Below are 17,644 nucleotides of genomic sequence, written 5' to 3'. Positions count from 1 at the left end.
AATGGGATGCCAAGCTACTTGGTGGAGGATGCTAAAGCTGCCTTGAGGGACACAAGATGAGAAATTCAACATGTAAAGAGGGAAGCAAACAAGGTAGCACGCCATTTAACTCAAAAAGTAGTCTCATTGGGTTATGAAATGCTAGATATAGACTATGTAAACTCATGTATTATGTCTCTTGTAATGGCTAAAGCCAATATACAGTTTGAAGTAATGGAAATCTTTTGTGTTAAAAAAAAAAAGACAGTTTGGATATTTCATTTTTCTACTTTCCTACGCACAAAATTATTTTACTAACTTGTATTTAATTCTATAATAACTTGTGAAATAATTATCGATATATTTTTTATTCACGTAAATGTTCACGTAAACAAAACAAATGGGGACAAGTTAGTAAAACAAATAGAAAGAGTGGTTTATCTGTCGCACTTAGATAAATCCGCCCCCTCTCCTCTACCTAAATCTCAACGGACTTATCGATGCTCTCTCCTCCCTCTCTTTCAGCCTTAAACCCACCCAAACTATATTTCAACCCGCACGTCTCTCTCACTCCCATTTCTCTGCGTCTCTCCGGAGAGAAAATCCTCGGAAAATGCAGTCGTCCCTAAGTATCTCCGTCTCTCCCCACACCTCACTCACCGTTCAAAGATCAAACCGCAATGCCCTCGAACCCCTCGCCTTCGCTCCACCTTCCAAGCCTTTGAACCTCCGCTTTTGCGGTCTCACTCGCGAGGCCCTCGGGTTCTCCTCCCTCCGTAGAAACTCCGATTCGTTCCGATTTCGGCTGTCCTCCTCCGCGCGCGTACGCCGTGCTGATAAGTTCTTCGTCTCCGCCTCGCTCTCCGACAATGGAAGCCCTCCCAAGACATTCGACTACGACTTGCTCATAGTCGGAGCTGGCGTCGGCGGCCATGGAGCTGCGCTTCATGCCGTTGAAAAGGTAAGATGAATTGAGTTTGGTTCGACAATCAAACACAACCTAAATGATTTGGTAAAGGCCATCGTAAAGGAAGAATATCTAGCAGTGGCCACATTTTACGATTGAAGTGACAGGAAAATGTATTTGTTGTAGAAGAATTTTAGACTGAAGATGTGCTGACTAATATATTCAACTTATCCATTGTCCTTGTTGATTGCACCCAAGAACTGAGATTAGATCCCGAGAAAGTTACTTTTCTGGGATGAGAGTTATCCATCCACCTATGATCCTTATTAGACCATGATGTCAATCTTCTGGAAGTAATTTCTACCCTTTTTGGCACATATTTAGAGTTTATCTTGTGATGATGTTTATTTTAGAATTTTTCTGGGTGGTGTAGAAACATTTAAGCATTGTATCGCTTCTTCTTAATTTCTAATAAGTGTTTCCTAAGAGGTGAATTAATTCTGAAAGTGATCATTGCAGGGTCTGAAAACTGCCATCGTTGAAGGAGATGTGGTGGGTGGAACATGTGTAAACAGAGGTTGTGTTCCATCAAAAGCTCTTCTGGCTGTAAGTGGCCGGATGCGTGAGCTTCAGAATGACCATCACTTGAGGGCCTTAGGTTTGCAGGTAACGAGATTGGAGTGTCAAAGTTTGAAAGCTTAGCTGACAGAAACTACATGTTTAGACCACAAATACTATTAAATGCATATATGCAGATGTGTTGGTGGGCTGCTGTACGTTAACTGTTTGCCTTCATGCAAATAATGATAGGTTTCGGCTGCTGGTTACGATAGGCAGGGAGTGGCTGATCATGCAAACAATCTTGCTTCAAAAATTCGTAATAATTTAACCAATTCTATGAAGGCACTTGGAGTGGACATACTGACAGGTTTTGGCACAATTCTGGTAAGTCATACTTGCTGTCATGTTGGACTCGGTGGCAATGCAACCAAAAGTTATTTTGGTCACTGAAAAGTCACAACCAGTGTAGTGACAAATTTAAGCTGTTCAGTACATGCTTCTCAATTATTACTGTCCTTTAATTCAGTTTGTGAATGGTTTATAATCTTTGCATCCTTATGTTTGTTGTTTCATTTACCAAACCATTCAGGGCCCTCAAAAGGTGAAAGTTGGATCTGACAAAGTAGTAACTGCAAAAGATATAATAATTGCTACTGGTTCTGTTCCTTTCGTTCCAAAGGGCATTGAAGTTGATGGTAAATGTGTATCCTTCTCTTATTCCTCTATTAAATAATCATGAACTCTTCTTCTGGGTGGAGGACCTTCTGTGCCAGTGTTCTACAATCTTCTGCAATATTGTCATCAGAGGATGCTTAATTGCTGAATATTGACCTGCAGGGAAGACTGTAATTACTAGTGACCACGCACTCAAGTTGGAATCTGTTCCTGACTGGATTGCCATTGTTGGAAGTGGTTATATTGGTCTTGAATTCAGTGATGTATATACTGCACTTGGTAGTGAGGTAGCACATTTCTTCACTTCTTTTAATGGCTGTTGCAATTCAATCAATATGAAATGAAGTCAGATATTTATTTATTTCCAGGGTAAACGAAGAAAAAAAGTGCATTGTTGTCCTGTATATTTTTAATAATAAATTGAAGGACAGATGCTTTCCACCTCATCTTCGTTTATAAGGACTAATCATGCCATAAGAAAGATGCTTGTTGATTTTTCTAGGTACCCTTGTATTTCAATATGGCTTAATATTCAGTTATATTGCATGAATACATGAGTCGTGTCTCCTCTTTCCAACTTTAGTTTGCAATGACATCTTATTTAAATTTGGGATGGATACTACTTCTCAGTCTAATTTTAAGTGTCAAAGTTTTGATACTCATGGTTTGAAATTGCTGCAAATGCCTCAAAATCTGCTCTGCAAACTCTTTGTTGTTAAATTAACTTGTCTAAACAGCCATTGACTCCCTGTTCTATCGAGAGAAAAATAACGAATGGATTTTAAACTCAACTGATCTTTGCCTTTGTCCTTTGGTGCAAGAAATGTTTAGCCCTTTATTTGGGTCCCAATATGATTTATATTACACAAAACGTGCCTTGTATGGCTAAAATCGTTTTACTGCATAAAGGATAAAAACCTTGATAGGTCTAGTCAGTAACTCTTTCCAGCAATCAGAACAAGAAGTTTGCTTTGTGCTTATTTATTTAGTTATTGTTTTTATCTGTGAAGGTTACTTTTATTGAAGCTCTAGATCAGCTCATGCCTGGATTTGATCCTGAGATTGGGAAGTTAGCCCAAAGGGTTCTAATAAACCCAAGAAAAATTGACTATCATACGGGCGTTTTTGCAACCAAGGTAACCTGTTGCTTACATTTGAATATTTAAGTGCTTCTTGGTTGACAGTTTCTTGCATTTAGCTTCTTTAGGGTATTCTTTTTGCAGATAACTCCAGCAAAGGACGGGAAGCCAGTCACTATTGAGCTCATTGATGCGAAGACAAAGGAACCTAAAGACACATTGGAGGTAACCTGAATACTATGAATTAGTTGTTGGAGCTGTCCTACTATGTTCTTTCCTTGCTTATAATTGTCAATTGATGCTGTCAACCTTCATTTATTTTTTTAATTAATTAAATAAATATGAGCTTATTGGCTCCATTAGCTTGAGCTTTAAGTGGCACTTGTTTACGGATTAACCTGCTGCAATTTTCAGAGTGAACAATAATAAGCAAATTACCAAAATCAAACATATGTTTCAAGTTTCACCCACCAACCTATGCTCAATGATGACTTTCATAGAGTTCTTGTTTCTTTGTATTGAAATTGAACCTGGATATCTGAGCTCAAATGTTTGATGTTGATGCTTGGGGAATGAGATGAGATGAGACTTTTGTGAATGGTAGTAAGATAGTTTGAGTTAAGTATTTATTAGATTTTGGGAAATGAGAGAAAAAGTTGAATAAAAAATATTATAAAGTTAAAATATATTATAAAGTTATAAAGTTAAAATATTATAAGTACTTATAAAAACAAATATATTATTAGATTTTCAAGTTATTAAGTACTTATAAAAACAAATATATTATAAAGTTAAAATATTGTTAGAATATAATTTTTTAATATTATTTTTGTTTTGGGATTTAAAAAAGTTGAATTGTTTTTTGTTTTTTGTTTTTTATTTGGAAATTTGGGAAAGTTGTAATGATTAGTTTGAAAAAGTTGTAATGATTAGTTTGAAAGTGTTTGTATTTGAATGATGTTTGGGAAAGAAATGAGATGAGATGAGATGGAAATTGTTTCCAATCTCCCGTATGAGTTGCTTGTTGGGACTTCCTATTTTAGGTCAGACTTTTTTTGCTTCATACAAGTCGCCTCATGTTATCTTTAACAAACCTTCGTTCACTTTGCTGCAGGTAGATGCAGCATTAATTGCAACAGGAAGGGCTCCATTCACACATGGTCTTGGCTTGGAGAACGTAGGACTTCTCAGAAACTAATGATTGAGATCATAGAGCTGTTACCCAAAGAGAAATGGTTTCATATTTGCATTTTTTTTTCTGTAGATTAATGTAGCAACACAGCGTGGTTTTGTTCCTGTTGATGAACGCATGCGAGTAATGGATTCAAATGGCAATCTGGTTCGTTTTGAATTTGTATGACCGTATTTCCTTGTATAGTTCCAGCAAATTGTTAATGACACAATCTTGAACATTAGGTCCCTCACTTATATTGCATTGGTGATGCTAATGGCAAGATGATGCTTGCTCATGCAGCCAGCGCACAAGGAATTTCAGGTAAGTAGTTTACTAATTGATTGTCTGCTGCCTTGAGTCTAAAGACTTTCCATGACATCCATTACATTTTTTGGCCTAAATATTTTTTACAGTTGTTGAGCAAGTCACTGGAAGAGATCATGTGCTCAATCATCTAAGTATACCAGCAGCTTGTTTCACTCATCCTGAAATCAGTATGGTTGGATTAACAGAGGTGATTTTGAATCTTTAAAGGCCTCGTTTTGATGTTGAGATGATATGAGATGAGAAATCTGTGAATAGTAGGGAAATGGTTTGAGTTAAGATATTTTATGGGGTTTTGGAAAATGAGAGAAAAAGTTGAATACAAAAATTATAAAGTTAAAATATTTTTAGAATATAATTTTTTAATATAATTTTTGTTTTGGGATTTTAAAAAGTTGATTTTTTTTTTTTTTGTTTGGAAGTTTGGAAAAATTGTAATGATTCGGTAATGATTAGATGCAAAAGTTGAAAATTTGAAATTGAAATGTGTTTGTGTTTGAGTAGTATTTGAATGTTTAGATAAGAAGAGATGAAATGAAATGGGTTGAGACCATCTCAACATCCAAATGGGGCCTTTGCGTTCTGTTATCTAAAAACATTCCTGTGCGTGTTTCTGTGTATCATGGCCTATACATTTGTATCTATATTATATAGTTCACTTAAAAAAACGATATAGTTCACTTCGCCGTTATCTTCATGTAAATTATTCATTGCCCCATTATTTTCTTGCGTGTGTTTAATATTTTATGCGTTGTGAAAATAAGAGCTGTTTTCAATGCACCCTTTGAATATCTGAAACATCACTAAACATCTACAATTTGCAGCCTCAAGCAAGGGAGAAAGCTGAAAAAGAGGGATTTGAAATAAGCATTGCCAAGACAAGTTTTAAGGCCAACACGAAGGCCCTAGCAGAGAATGAAGGGGAGGGACTTGCTAAGGTGATATTTCTGTACCATTGTCCTATGGTTGATATATATATATATATACACACACACACACACACATATATTCTCACTAGCTTCTTTAGGTGTAACAACTTATTTATCATTTTCATGCAGTTAATATACAGACCCGACAATGGAGAGATACTTGGAGTCCACATCTTTGGATTGCATGCTGCAGACCTCATTCATGAAGCCTCCAATGCAATAGCTTTGGGGACACGTATTCAGGTAAGTTTTCTGTGCCAAAACTACAATGTTTATGACCGCAACTTTTAACATGATCTCGGGAGAGTGCTGTTTTATCAGTGAAATTTCAGTCATTCTAAAGCTAAGACTGAAACTGTATCATGGATGCCGTTCAGCAATTTATTTTTGCTACATTTTATTACCACGCAGGACATCAAACTTGCAGTTCATGCGCATCCAACCTTGTCCGAAGTGCTTGACGAACTGTTCAAATCAGCAAAAGTGAGTCACCTATACTCACCTCTAGAAATCATGCTGAGCATGCTGCACTAGAATTTTTTCTGTTCCATGCTATGTGGTAGAGACAATGACAAGTAGAGGGTGCCTTGGCAGTCACTTGATGTGTAGTGGCTGACAAGTTACCGGTAGCATATAATAATGCATGTCTTGTTAGTGGAAAGCACTAGAAGTGGGCTTTAAAACATAAGCACATCCCAACTGACTATCACTAGCAGGCATAAAAGGTCCCCTGATATTACATATTATTGTTATAGTACTTATTGAATAGCTTCTTCAATTTATATCTTTCCTGATATGTTGACCCACAAACCTAATCCGGGCAGGTTAAAGCTCATGTTTCTGGCCCAGTAAGTGAACCGATCGCAGTCTAAGCTTCTCAACAATCAAGTATGTATTTTTGAAATTTGCTTGTACTAGGGAGTTTTGAGGAATTACGCATCTCCAAGCATTAGAAGAGATCAACACGCTCGCTACTCAACAGAAAGAAGGAAACTGGCTGACATCTTGAAGACGATTCTGGCCGAAATATTGGAAAGTTTGATTTGGCATTTATAACGCTTTTGATTTGGAAACTTTTCTACTTCCTAATTTTGAATAACGTTATATATATGGTTCTGAGAGTTATTCAACTACTTCCAAAATCATTTCGCTTTTCAAGCGCCCTCGGACCTTTAGATATTTTAAAGACATCTGGTCACAGAAAATTCAGACCCACTTTCCTCCCAAACAAAAGCTCTTTTTATGATTAACAATGATAAACATCGGAAGAGCATGTGAGGTATAAACATAAATCTTTTATGAGATAGATTTCACGAAAAGAAACTTTACAATCTAGTGGGGTTACATCGTCAATTTAAATTTTCATGTGTATACTAAACATCTTTCTTTTAAAAGTTTTCAACATAACTATTTCTTTTAAAAGAAGTTGATGTATTTTTAGGTTCGATTGGGTAAAGTTTTGAATTCCATTCCAGTTGAGATACTAAAATGGAATATTTTTAATATGTTTCGATATACTATTTCAAGATGGTCATAATATGGATAAATTAATTATATATAAAAACAATTATATATTTATTTTTATGATGGGAGAACCACCTTGTGACAAAGCTCTTAGGACTCACTCAACCTAAACCCCAAGAGAGTAGCACAACAATCCACTTAAATTGCAATTTGATCTCAAGAGAAATCAAACTTGTAACATAGAACTCATACACACAAGTTCGCTTTTACCACTTGGACTACTAGCGGGTGGATATATATATATATATATATAATATATATATATATTGGCACAGGAGCAAAGTGCAAAGCACGTTTGTTTAATTCTATTTTTAAGAAATAATATGTTTTTTATAAAAAAACAAAAAATAGATTTCAATCAATAATTTAATGCATAGAGAAAAAAAATGTAAATTCTAATAAATATTTTTGGGTAATAATAGTTAAGTATTGGATAATAATTATATGTTCGCATAGATTATAACATAAAGACATTAGTTAATACAATTATATTTAACAAAAATATTAGTTCAACATATGATTTCGTTGATCATTCTACCATGATCTATTATTTGTGTCATCTTGCGCAACATCAATAAAGAGGACATTGAAATTTTTATGCTTCTATTGCTTGAATCGGTTAGGATCTACAGAAAGTTGAGTCATCCACTCTTTCTCTGAAGCTTTTTCTACAAGATTTTCTATATATGACTGTTCTTACAAAATAAATTTTGAATAGCTTTGCATGATTAATAAAAACCTAAACAACTTTATATACTGAAAATTGAAGTATTGTAAATTAACAGAAATCTTAAAATAGAATGTTTTTAATTAAATTATTATGGATGCTATAAATAAAACTAAATTTGGCATAGCACAAATATATAAAAATCAATTAAAATGATTTTTATTATAATTAGTAAATAAATAGTAAATGAACATGAATAAATAGTAACACTTTTTTTCTTCCATAAAGAGCCTTGAATGAATAGTGATGCTTAGTGAACAGCCCCAACTGAACAATGCAGTGCCCTCAAACAAACAACGCAAAAAATAAAACATAAATAAATAAATAAACAAATGAACAATACAAGAATTAAACAAAGAAAATAATAACAGAAACAACACTTAAATAACAACAGACGCAATAACAGAAACATTAAAAAAAAATCTCATGAACCTTTATTGTGTTTTATAGTATTGTTTTTAATGATACTCTGCCAACTGATATACAATTCATTTACCACTTAGTTGATATATAATAAAAAATAAATAAAAAAAATGACATATTTTGAACATTACTTTGTAAAATGGGAAATCATCTCAGAGTATCATTGTTGCCTCAAAAACCAAAACTTGCACTAAAATGGTACATGTTTTTGGAGAAAATTAAAAAATTGAAATAGGAGAAATACCCATTTGCATTTGCGCACCATATGTTTAACGAGAAGTGGAAGGAATGCAGATTCACTATTTGTGACAAAAAAATAATAATAATAATGGCAACACAACTTTCAATCAGAAAAATGTACTTTGATCTTTACTTTCTCGCAATTTCTTTAACTTTCTCAGGTGCTAAACGAAGAACCAAAACTTTGGAAATAAAGAAACAAGCGAAATTTCAAAGAAAGAGAAAGTAAAGTGAAAAGGAAATGGGGTTGGATGGTGCACCTAATCTGGTGCTTCTGGACCTCAAGTTATCTCTTTTTCTTCGTAGTCATATATTTCTTCTACCTCTATGTCTGTGTCATTCCTCAGCTCGTTTCCTTTCCCATTTACCTCCCCACAAGGGTCTTAACCCTCCCTACCTCTCCTCGTAATCTCTCTCTAGGAGTTAAAAGAAGTCATTTTTTGCTATTTCCAAAGACAGAAAACCCCAAACCCACACCCTCCCATGCATCTCTTTCACCCTCATTGATGACATTGATTCTTCTTCTCAGAACTGGCTCGGCTTCTCTCTTTCCAACCACACCAACTCCCACTTGCCCTCTGACTCGTCCCCACTCTCCCTCTTCCAAGCCTTCACGTCCTCTACCCCAAGTTCAACATCACTCACCATCTCTCCCAACATCCCCACACATCTCTCACACATGACATTGATTCTATCGTAGGTACTATTGTCAACGCAAGGCCTAAAGAAGATGCAACCGCTGGTGCAACCGACCTCTCCATGTTCATCACCTATCCGAAGCTTGAGGACTTTCTCGGCTGCTCCACCGCCATGGCTGAAACTGCACCGCTGGCTCAATTTTCTAGCGAGACTCTATGACGATGACTATGTGCAAGCCCGAGATGTACGACTCTGAGCTCAAGACCATAGCCATTATCTTCCTCCAAGGGTTCTCCACCCAACAGCAAACCCAAGCCCAAAAGTTGGTGCACCTAATTTGCAAATCGTTGTATCAGAGAGCTGTTGGCCATCAGAAGGGGTGATGTAGCAAGCATAGAAAATGCAAGCACTTTCTACAAGAATTGAAGGGTGGTACTCCAAAGAGGCCTGGACAAGCAATAGAAACTTGTTTGCCATGTATGATGAAAACATGAAGAATGTTCCTCCAGTCGCTGCGAGTGGGAAACGTAGGAGAGATCGAGAGAGAGCTATTGCTGCTTGAAGGAGGGCTATTGTTTGGCCTGGTCCGCGACTGCTAACGGCGGCTAGTGACAAGAGGTGGAGAGAGAAAAAAGCGTGAGTCTCAATTAAGAGAGAACACATAGATGAAGACAAATAGAAGATGCAAATAAGAGAGAGAGAGAGAGAGAGAGAGAGAGAGAGAGAGAGAAGAAGAAGAAGAGAGAAAAATATTACTTCGGTGATAAGAAGAGACAGAAAATGAAGAGGAAAGAAAAAAACAGGAAAGTAAAAAGCTAAAAGATTAAAAAAAGGAAAAGCTGCCGACACATAACACAGCTGAACCAAAAGATCAAAGTCACCTCGTATAAACGAACACAAAAAAAGAGAATAGAAGGATAAAAAAAATACAAAATGTTACACAAGGATTATTAAACAGAATGTGAAAATTTGTGAAAGCGCAATAGACACTAATTATAATAAATATATATTGATAAAAATGTAGTTATTGAAAAAGCCTTTTATCAGTGATATCACTCTTACAAAAAGGAGGGCCTTACATATCCCATAATCCACGAGCTAGGTGCTAAGAGTGAATGATATTACCGTTTCTCCAAATAAAAAATTGGATTGAAACCCCCCACCACCATATAATAATAAAAATAAAAATAAAAATCCTTGAGCTAGGCTCTTGGAGTATTTTTTTTTTCTTCTTTTTTTCATGTATTTTTTTAATCATTATAAATATTTAAAAAAAATAAAAAAATTCACAATATCATTAAAAAATATTTTATTAATCATTCAGTAAAAAAAAAAATTCCCATTCGGGACACTTTTTGGAAGCATTTCTCCATATGAATTATATCACTCACTTCGGTTTGGCCCAAAACCAGAATAAAACGGTCACACCAGCCGGGCTGCCATTGTGACTGATTTCGAACCAAAACGTCCTTTCCATCTGGAATGCTAAAATCCAGCCAGAATGCACAAAACAGGCCAGAAGGACCAGAATTTTCGCCGGAACAAAACATCCCACGTATCCGCACCAATTACTGTTCCGGCACAAAAATCTCTGGCCATTCCAACTGGAAAAATACAAAACATTGGTCTAGCTTGCAAACCGACAATTGGGCGGAAAAATTAAAAGAGGTACTTTTTTCTAAATTACTGAAACCATAAGATAAGACCATACACATCTGAGCACAAAATTGGAAGCAATATAAGTACAATTAACATTTCAATGAGGTAAATCAATCCCAATAAAGCACAAAGACCATAGGCTCCATCCAACTAAATGATTAATAATGATAATAACAACAATTCAGAACGTAAGCATATCCTTAACAATCATCAGTAAAAAGGCTCGGAAGTGCCGCCCCTACTAGGAATTCAAACAAAACCCATTACAGTAGCATCAAAGCACTATACTACTGAATATTAAAGTAAACATGAAGGAAATGAAATCATAGATCTCAAACAAAATGTCTGTCTGTCTGTCTAGTCTTCTACTCCTCCTCGGTGGCGGAGTCGGCACTCTTCTTGTTATGCTTTCTCGCGTACCTTTGGTTCCTCAAGAACTTTGGATCCATCTACCAACAATATATTAAAAAAAAAAATTGTATTTTTTTATCAATTACACGATTGAAATAGTTGTAAAATAATATAGTAAAAAGGAAACGAAAAATAAAAAAGAGTACCCCTTTCGTGGAGGCATGGCGGTGCTTGCGGGGCTTCTTGATGCCGTTCTTGTGAGCCTTGTAAGACTGGTTGTGAGCCGTGTGGTTCTTCGACTTCGCCATCTCTGAAAACCAACACACACAATCACGCAACAACACAGACGCAGAGAGATATACAGATAGAAAAAGATAGAGAGAGAGGAGAGACCTGTAAGAGGATGTAGATGTGTTGCTCTGCTAGGGTTTGGTTCGGCGGAGAAAATGAGAAGCTTTGGGTGCTTTATCTAGAACCCTAATTCTGACTTAAGTCGTGGGAATTGGTATATATCAAACGACGGAATTGCCCTCGCTGGTTTTGTGGTTTTGGGCTTCCGTTCAAACTTCAAAGTGCTCAACCTTTATAATCGGTAAGTGGTCTGGTGCGAGCTGAGCTCGTGTGAATGGACCAATTAAAAGGCCCATAATCCAACTAAGGCCTAGTCTTCTCAGCTCAGAAAAAGGACCATATACCTCCTTTCCTTGCTGTAGATAGAGACACTATTTTTTTTTTTTTTAAAGCAAATTGTATTAATTAATAACGGACATTATAAACTTGACCTGAAATATATATTACAAGTCAACTATAATATTAATAGCTCCCAAGTACATATATGTGACTAACATGGTCTAGTTCAAGCTGCAAAACCTTTACAGACCTAAAATCTGAGAGACAGCACTACTCTGTCCAAGACAGAGTTAACCAAACTCAGACTCCATCTAAGATGGAGTAGGGTTAACCAAAACCCACACTCCGTGTAAGACGGAGTTGAGGACACACTCCACGGACGAAAGTCAAAGAGACTATATGTTTTTTATTTTTATTTTTCTAAAAACAAAAGATATTATAGAAATTAAAAATACATGAAAAAATAATCGATTATATCTTGAAAAGATATAGATCCGCATTTTCAATTTTGGAGAAAAAAAAAACACAAACAACGGTTGTGATGGCACGTGAGAGCCACGCGCCACCCTGGTGGTATGGCGGACGGCCAGGTCTAAAGTAGTCAGTGGTCTGGGACCCAGAGAAGCCGCGCGTGGAGGCAGAAGGGCACCATGAGTGGTGGCGCGTGGAATACATGCGTTCTCTTTGGACCGCGCTTGTAGCTCACGCGCCGTTCCGTTCGGCGAAATTCTTTGCTCGTCTGAAGGATCGGTGCCTTGGGAAGCCTGCGGTAGGGCGCGTGGTGGTCGCCAGATGCTGGAGAGCAACAGATCGACCTTTCTCCATACTTAGCCCTGAAAAACACCCAAAAATGAAAAAGAAATTGAGAAAACTAGAGATGAGAGGAAGGAGAGATGAGGGAGGGAGGGAACTTTGCACCGTTTCTGATCTGGGTAGTTTCTAGAAAGGAGGAGTCTCTCAGCTCTCTGTCACTAAAAAACTAGGGAAAGATGGCCTAAGACACTATTTTAGTTAAGAGTAATGATACATGTATAATTCTTTTATAGTCTTTATACAATCATATTTTAAAATAAGAGTATTTGTCTAAAGTAATGTACTTCTATAAGTTATTTTACAAAATTATTCTTCATTTAAAACGAAAGTTTATAAAAATTGTAAAAAAATTATAATTTATCATTTTAATTCTATCCTTCTAGTCACCTGCTAATATGGATAATGATTGTTTTAAGTAATTTCATATCTCAATCACTTAAATGAACAGTAATTTAAAATATATCACATTAGCAAGTGTGACTAAGGATAATAAAATTCAAACGAAGAATATAATTGCTAAAAAAATATTGATTTCTAGTGCTTTTCAACTGATTTGTATTGGTTTTTTTTTTTTTTCTTTTTGGTTGAGTAATAAAACAGGACATACAACCACCCTATGTGGCTATTTATTTAGTTATATTTTCCATCTGGCGTTTCTTCCTTGTGTACATCTATCTCATTGATTGAATTGATCACATCAAGAGTACCTGATCCTTCTACTCGAACTTTCTTACGAGCCAGCGTACGAGTATTGAGTTCAACTACATAAGAGAATGATGTGTGATCTGTTCTCTCTATCCACGTTTCATGTATCATACTCTTGTAGTTTATACTTATTTTCCAACATCCATTACTAGGTCTAGGTGGTTTTCATGTAGTTTGTTTGGATTGGTTGAGACTATGCATGAGATGTTTGGTGCTAAAAGAAGGCAGTGTGTGATGTGAAAAACCTACTCCCACTTGGCACTCCTTTGCTCATTGAGAAACATCATTGATGCAAGCATAACTTATTTTCACTTTGTACAAACTCTAGCGTTTATGTAGAATACAAAGATGTGACGATGAAAAGGGACGATTTTAATGAAAATGTCCATGACAATTTGGAGGAGATCCATGTGGTTTATATGTTATACACCACACTCTCATCATATTTTAATCATATTAAGTGGTATGTGACATATTTATCACCATTAAATGATAAAAAATATAATAAATGATCATTTAATGGTGATAAATATGTCACATCACCATTAAAGTAAAATCCAACTTGAAGAAACGCATGTGGGCTTCTTGAGTACTATTATAGTCACGTCCAGATAAGGAAGCCACCTCCGATTACCTCCTCCAATCCTTCTTAAAAAAAAAGGTAGCATATTCTAATTCTAGACTCAAATAATTTAGAATAAAATTTTACAAAATCTGAATTATTATTTTATTAACAATTTAGTAAAATGCAATTGATGGTAAATTATAGTTTGCGGGCTATATAAAAAATTTATAAAACTAAATTATTTTACTAAAAATAATAATTAAATATTATAACAATGTTTACATACTAATCTTTGAACAAATATTTAAAATATATCATATTGTGATTTAAAATAACAAAAAAAAAAAAAAAATTAATTGATTTCCTCTCCTAAATCGAAACAAACGACAGCAAAGCGATTGTTTTTTCCAGTTGTAAACACGTAACCCTGAAGCGTCTGCACAAAAAACACTATCTCCCATTGTCCCAAGTGAAATAAATGACAGCGATGCAGTTGTTTCCCAGTCGTAAACTTATAACCCTGAACAATCTGTACAAAAACAAAACACTCACAAACACCAATGCCCCCATTTTCCTCGCCAGCCTGAGTTTTCCATCGTCCTCCATTCCTCTATAGCCTTTTAGCTGTCCTATATATAGTCAAACCTAGATTGGATCTTTGCTCGATCTGGGTCTTTCGTGTTCCGTACCCCGTATCGATCTGGTTCTTTTTCAGACGTATTCCGCCCATTCTTCTGAGGCTTTTGGTATTTTGGTTCAGAAAGACAGACAGATATGTTCCTCATTGATTGGTTCTACGGCGTGCTCGCATCGCTTGGCCTGTGGCAGAAAGAGGCTAAGATTCTTTTCTTGGGTCTCGACAATGCTGGCAAAACCACTCTTCTTCACATGTTGAAAGACGAGGTGGGTTGTGTTTTGTCTTTACCTATTGCTCTCTATTTATCGTCCACTGATAGCGATTAAGTTATTCCTAAAATGTTGGAAATCGGGTGACTGTTTTCGGCAGAGACTAGTGCAACACCAGCCAACCCAGCACCCCACTTCGGAGGAGCTGAGCATTGGGAAAATCAAGTTCAAGGCTTTTGATTTGGGTGGCCACCAGATCGCTCGCAGGGTCTGGAAAGATTACTACGCTAAGGTATATTCGATTTGATTTCTTTCCTTTTGTCTTGGCTGACGTAAAACGCAACTAAATATGATCATGATTGCTTGTTTTAGATTTTTCTTTGGTTTTTAAATAATATTATTGGATTGGGACTCTTTCTTGATCCACAGTGAAACTTAAACGTGTATCTGGCCATCGTATTCTTTTGAAACATCTTATAATATACATATCAAGTATTGGCTATTCTTGTTTCCACTATATCGACCTATAAGTCTTATCTCTTGCATACCATCTCGTGCACTTGGGCTATGCCTATCTGTATTAATAATATCGTTTACTTGTAAAAAAAAATCAAGTATTGGCAATATTTTTTCATATGCGAAGATGAGAAAAATAAGAGGAAGTAGTGGGGCCATATTTGAATGTCATTTATGCACGTTCGAAACTTTGAATCTGTTTATTTTGGTAGAGGTTATTTGAATGAACCGCTGGAAGCATTAAGCAGATCTTGCCGTGCCCCTACAAGTTCAATATTAATTTACTGCGATTTTACTATATGTGTTAAGTCAGGTGATCTAGTATATTGTTCTATTTGCAGTTTATTCGTTATTGTTTTACTCGAATCGCATCAATGACAGAATCTCTTTTACTGTCTAATATGCTGTTATATTATCCACAGTTTGGAATAATCATTTCTGCATTCTTTTCCCATTTTGTACATGTTGAATCATGAAGGATTAGCCTCCTGGCTGAATCGTTGGAATATTCTTCTTTGTGGGTTTGTTCTGCTAATTGCAAGTGCATTAAACTGTTAATGGCCCCTGCTTTAGTTCCTTGTGTAGACATGAAAATTGCTTTGTTGCCTTCTTTGCATGTGATGTTTAATCCAACTGTTACTCGAGTTTAATTTAGAAAACAGCAAAAGCATTGCCTGGTCCCATGGCCCCCTGTTTAGCGTGCTATGCCTCATAATCCCAGATAAATCCTCGCTATGTTTGTGTGATCCATTGGAGGCAAACATTGACAGTAAATGTTTTGCTGATAGCACCTTTTTTTGTTGTTTTTGGAGGTGTTTTAATAGTATTTTTCTATACATGATTCCTTCAAAAAGTTTGACATGGCTTCATGGAAGGCAGTTTCATGGAGATGTCAACTCTGGTGGGAAAGAGAAGCCATAGATTTATTGGAAAGGATTACCTCTCAGCACAAATAATTTTGGTTCTTAAAAAGAAACAGTGTGAGTTGTCTGAAATAAAATTCTAGAACCGTTAATTTAAAGAACACTTATTGCCTGATTTGGTCTTTGTTTCATGATTGATTCTCAAATTCCAAGTAATTTTCAGCATCTACTATATGCGAATCTCTGACTATAGTACCATCTCAAGCACAAGTTGTCCTGATTCCAGTAGTGGTATTGAATTCATTTTAACCAGCTCCAGCATCAATATACCTGGTCTGTGTGACCGAATAAATGAGAGAAGTTCGTTCATGCAATCCTTGGGTTTCTAGATGTCCTACAGTTTCACACCCCGTTCTGTTGGACTCAATTATAATTGTAAATTGATTTGACCTTTGCACTCTTGGAATGTATGACATGCCAGAGAATAGAATGCTGACCACATGTTTTTCATGTCCATGAATAGGTGGATGCAGTGGTTTACCTCGTCGATGCTTATGACAAGGATAGGTTTATGGAATCAAAGAAGGAGCTGGATGCCCTCCTTTCAGATGAATCCCTAGCTAATGTTCCATTTCTTGTGCTTGGTAACAAGATTGATATTCCCTATGCAGCTTCAGAAGATGAGGTACGCTATGCTCTTGGGCTGACGAATTTCACAACTGGCAAGGGAAAGGTGAATCTTACAGAGTCCAGTGTCCGTCCTCTAGAAGTTTTCATGTGCAGTATTGTTCGCAAGATGGGTTATGGTGACGGCTTCAAGTGGCTCTCCCAATATATCAAGTAGAAGTAGAGTAGGGTGATAACAAAGTTGCTCTGTATTCAGGTTCTAACCTTTCTGAAAGTATTTATTTTTTAATTCAATTTCTATTTCCTTGCCTCTTTTGTTGACTTTATTTTGTTATCACTGGCGTTTATGGACAGAATCATAACTCAGAAAAACACTTTGTTATGGTTCAATTTTACTTATTGAGGTTTATGGAATGCTCATGATGTGCTTTCAAAAATGAAAAATTTGGTATTGAAGATTAAACTACTGCTGAAATTCTTCATTTATCAATGAAAGAAAAATTAAAAAAAGACAACTGCAGAAATATTTGATCCATACAACGTCTAATTTCCAAATTTCCATTTCGAAGGATTGTGGATTCATTTGTTTTCCTTTTGTTTTTTGAAAATGAAACTGTTCCTTCTTGATGTTTTGTTCCATGGATGGTATGTAATGTCTTGCTAGTTTCATAGAACATGGTTCTCTGGTCATATTCAATAAATCAAGGGTAGTTTTTTCAAGAAGCAATTGTCCCATTGTTTTGTCAAAAGATAACTATGAGCATGAAACAAATGAGGGAGCTGAGAGATTTAGCTATGAGGAGGCACTGGACCTTGCATTAATGCTTGTTGAGAGCTTTGTTAACGGGGATATCAACACAGTAAACCAAGATGGTCATGTAAATCAGT

General features: G+C 36.0%; 3 protein-coding genes and 1 non-coding gene across 4 annotated transcripts; 3 read left to right on the top strand and 1 right to left on the bottom strand.

The window, feature by feature from the left end:
• The first annotated feature begins 444 nt into the window (after positions 1–444).
• Positions 445–6,770, top strand: LOC108979233 (dihydrolipoyl dehydrogenase 2, chloroplastic-like). Its single transcript, XM_018949864.2, has 15 exons — positions 445–940; positions 1,406–1,552; positions 1,697–1,831; positions 2,037–2,142; positions 2,285–2,409; positions 3,133–3,258; positions 3,346–3,426; positions 4,316–4,378; positions 4,466–4,540; positions 4,618–4,696; positions 4,789–4,889; positions 5,524–5,637; positions 5,758–5,871; positions 6,040–6,111; positions 6,453–6,770. The coding sequence occupies exons 1-15, from the start codon at positions 593–595 to the stop codon at positions 6,498–6,500; spliced, it is 1,734 nt and encodes a 577-aa protein (XP_018805409.1). The 5' UTR covers positions 445–592; the 3' UTR covers positions 6,501–6,770.
• Positions 6,771–10,960: 4,190 nt separating this feature from the next.
• Positions 10,961–11,713, bottom strand: LOC108979228 (60S ribosomal protein L29-1-like). The gene is made up of 3 exons (XM_018949858.2): positions 11,585–11,713; positions 11,398–11,501; positions 10,961–11,289 (listed from the first exon to the last, which is right to left on the bottom strand). The coding sequence occupies exons 2-3, from the start codon at positions 11,497–11,499 to the stop codon at positions 11,206–11,208; spliced, it is 186 nt and encodes a 61-aa protein (XP_018805403.1). The 5' UTR covers positions 11,500–11,501; positions 11,585–11,713; the 3' UTR covers positions 10,961–11,205.
• Positions 11,714–14,381: 2,668 nt separating this feature from the next.
• LOC108979229 (GTP-binding protein SAR1A-like) lies at positions 14,382–17,193 on the top strand. The gene is made up of 3 exons (XM_018949860.2): positions 14,382–14,807; positions 14,911–15,042; positions 16,653–17,193. The coding sequence occupies exons 1-3, from the start codon at positions 14,679–14,681 to the stop codon at positions 16,971–16,973; spliced, it is 582 nt and encodes a 193-aa protein (XP_018805405.1). The 5' UTR covers positions 14,382–14,678; the 3' UTR covers positions 16,974–17,193.
• On the top strand, positions 15,981–16,107 carry LOC118349110. The gene has a single exon (XR_004802101.1). It is a non-coding gene; the product is annotated as a small nucleolar RNA snoR83 (small nucleolar RNA).
• Positions 17,194–17,644: the final 451 nt, after the last annotated feature.

Source organism: Juglans regia, chromosome 7 (assembly GCF_001411555.2).
Source record: "Juglans regia cultivar Chandler chromosome 7, Walnut 2.0, whole genome shotgun sequence".
NCBI classification, from domain to species: domain Eukaryota; kingdom Viridiplantae; phylum Streptophyta; class Magnoliopsida; order Fagales; family Juglandaceae; genus Juglans; species Juglans regia.
Note: the sequence above shows the minus strand (reverse complement) of the source record. Positions and strands in the feature narration are given on the sequence as shown.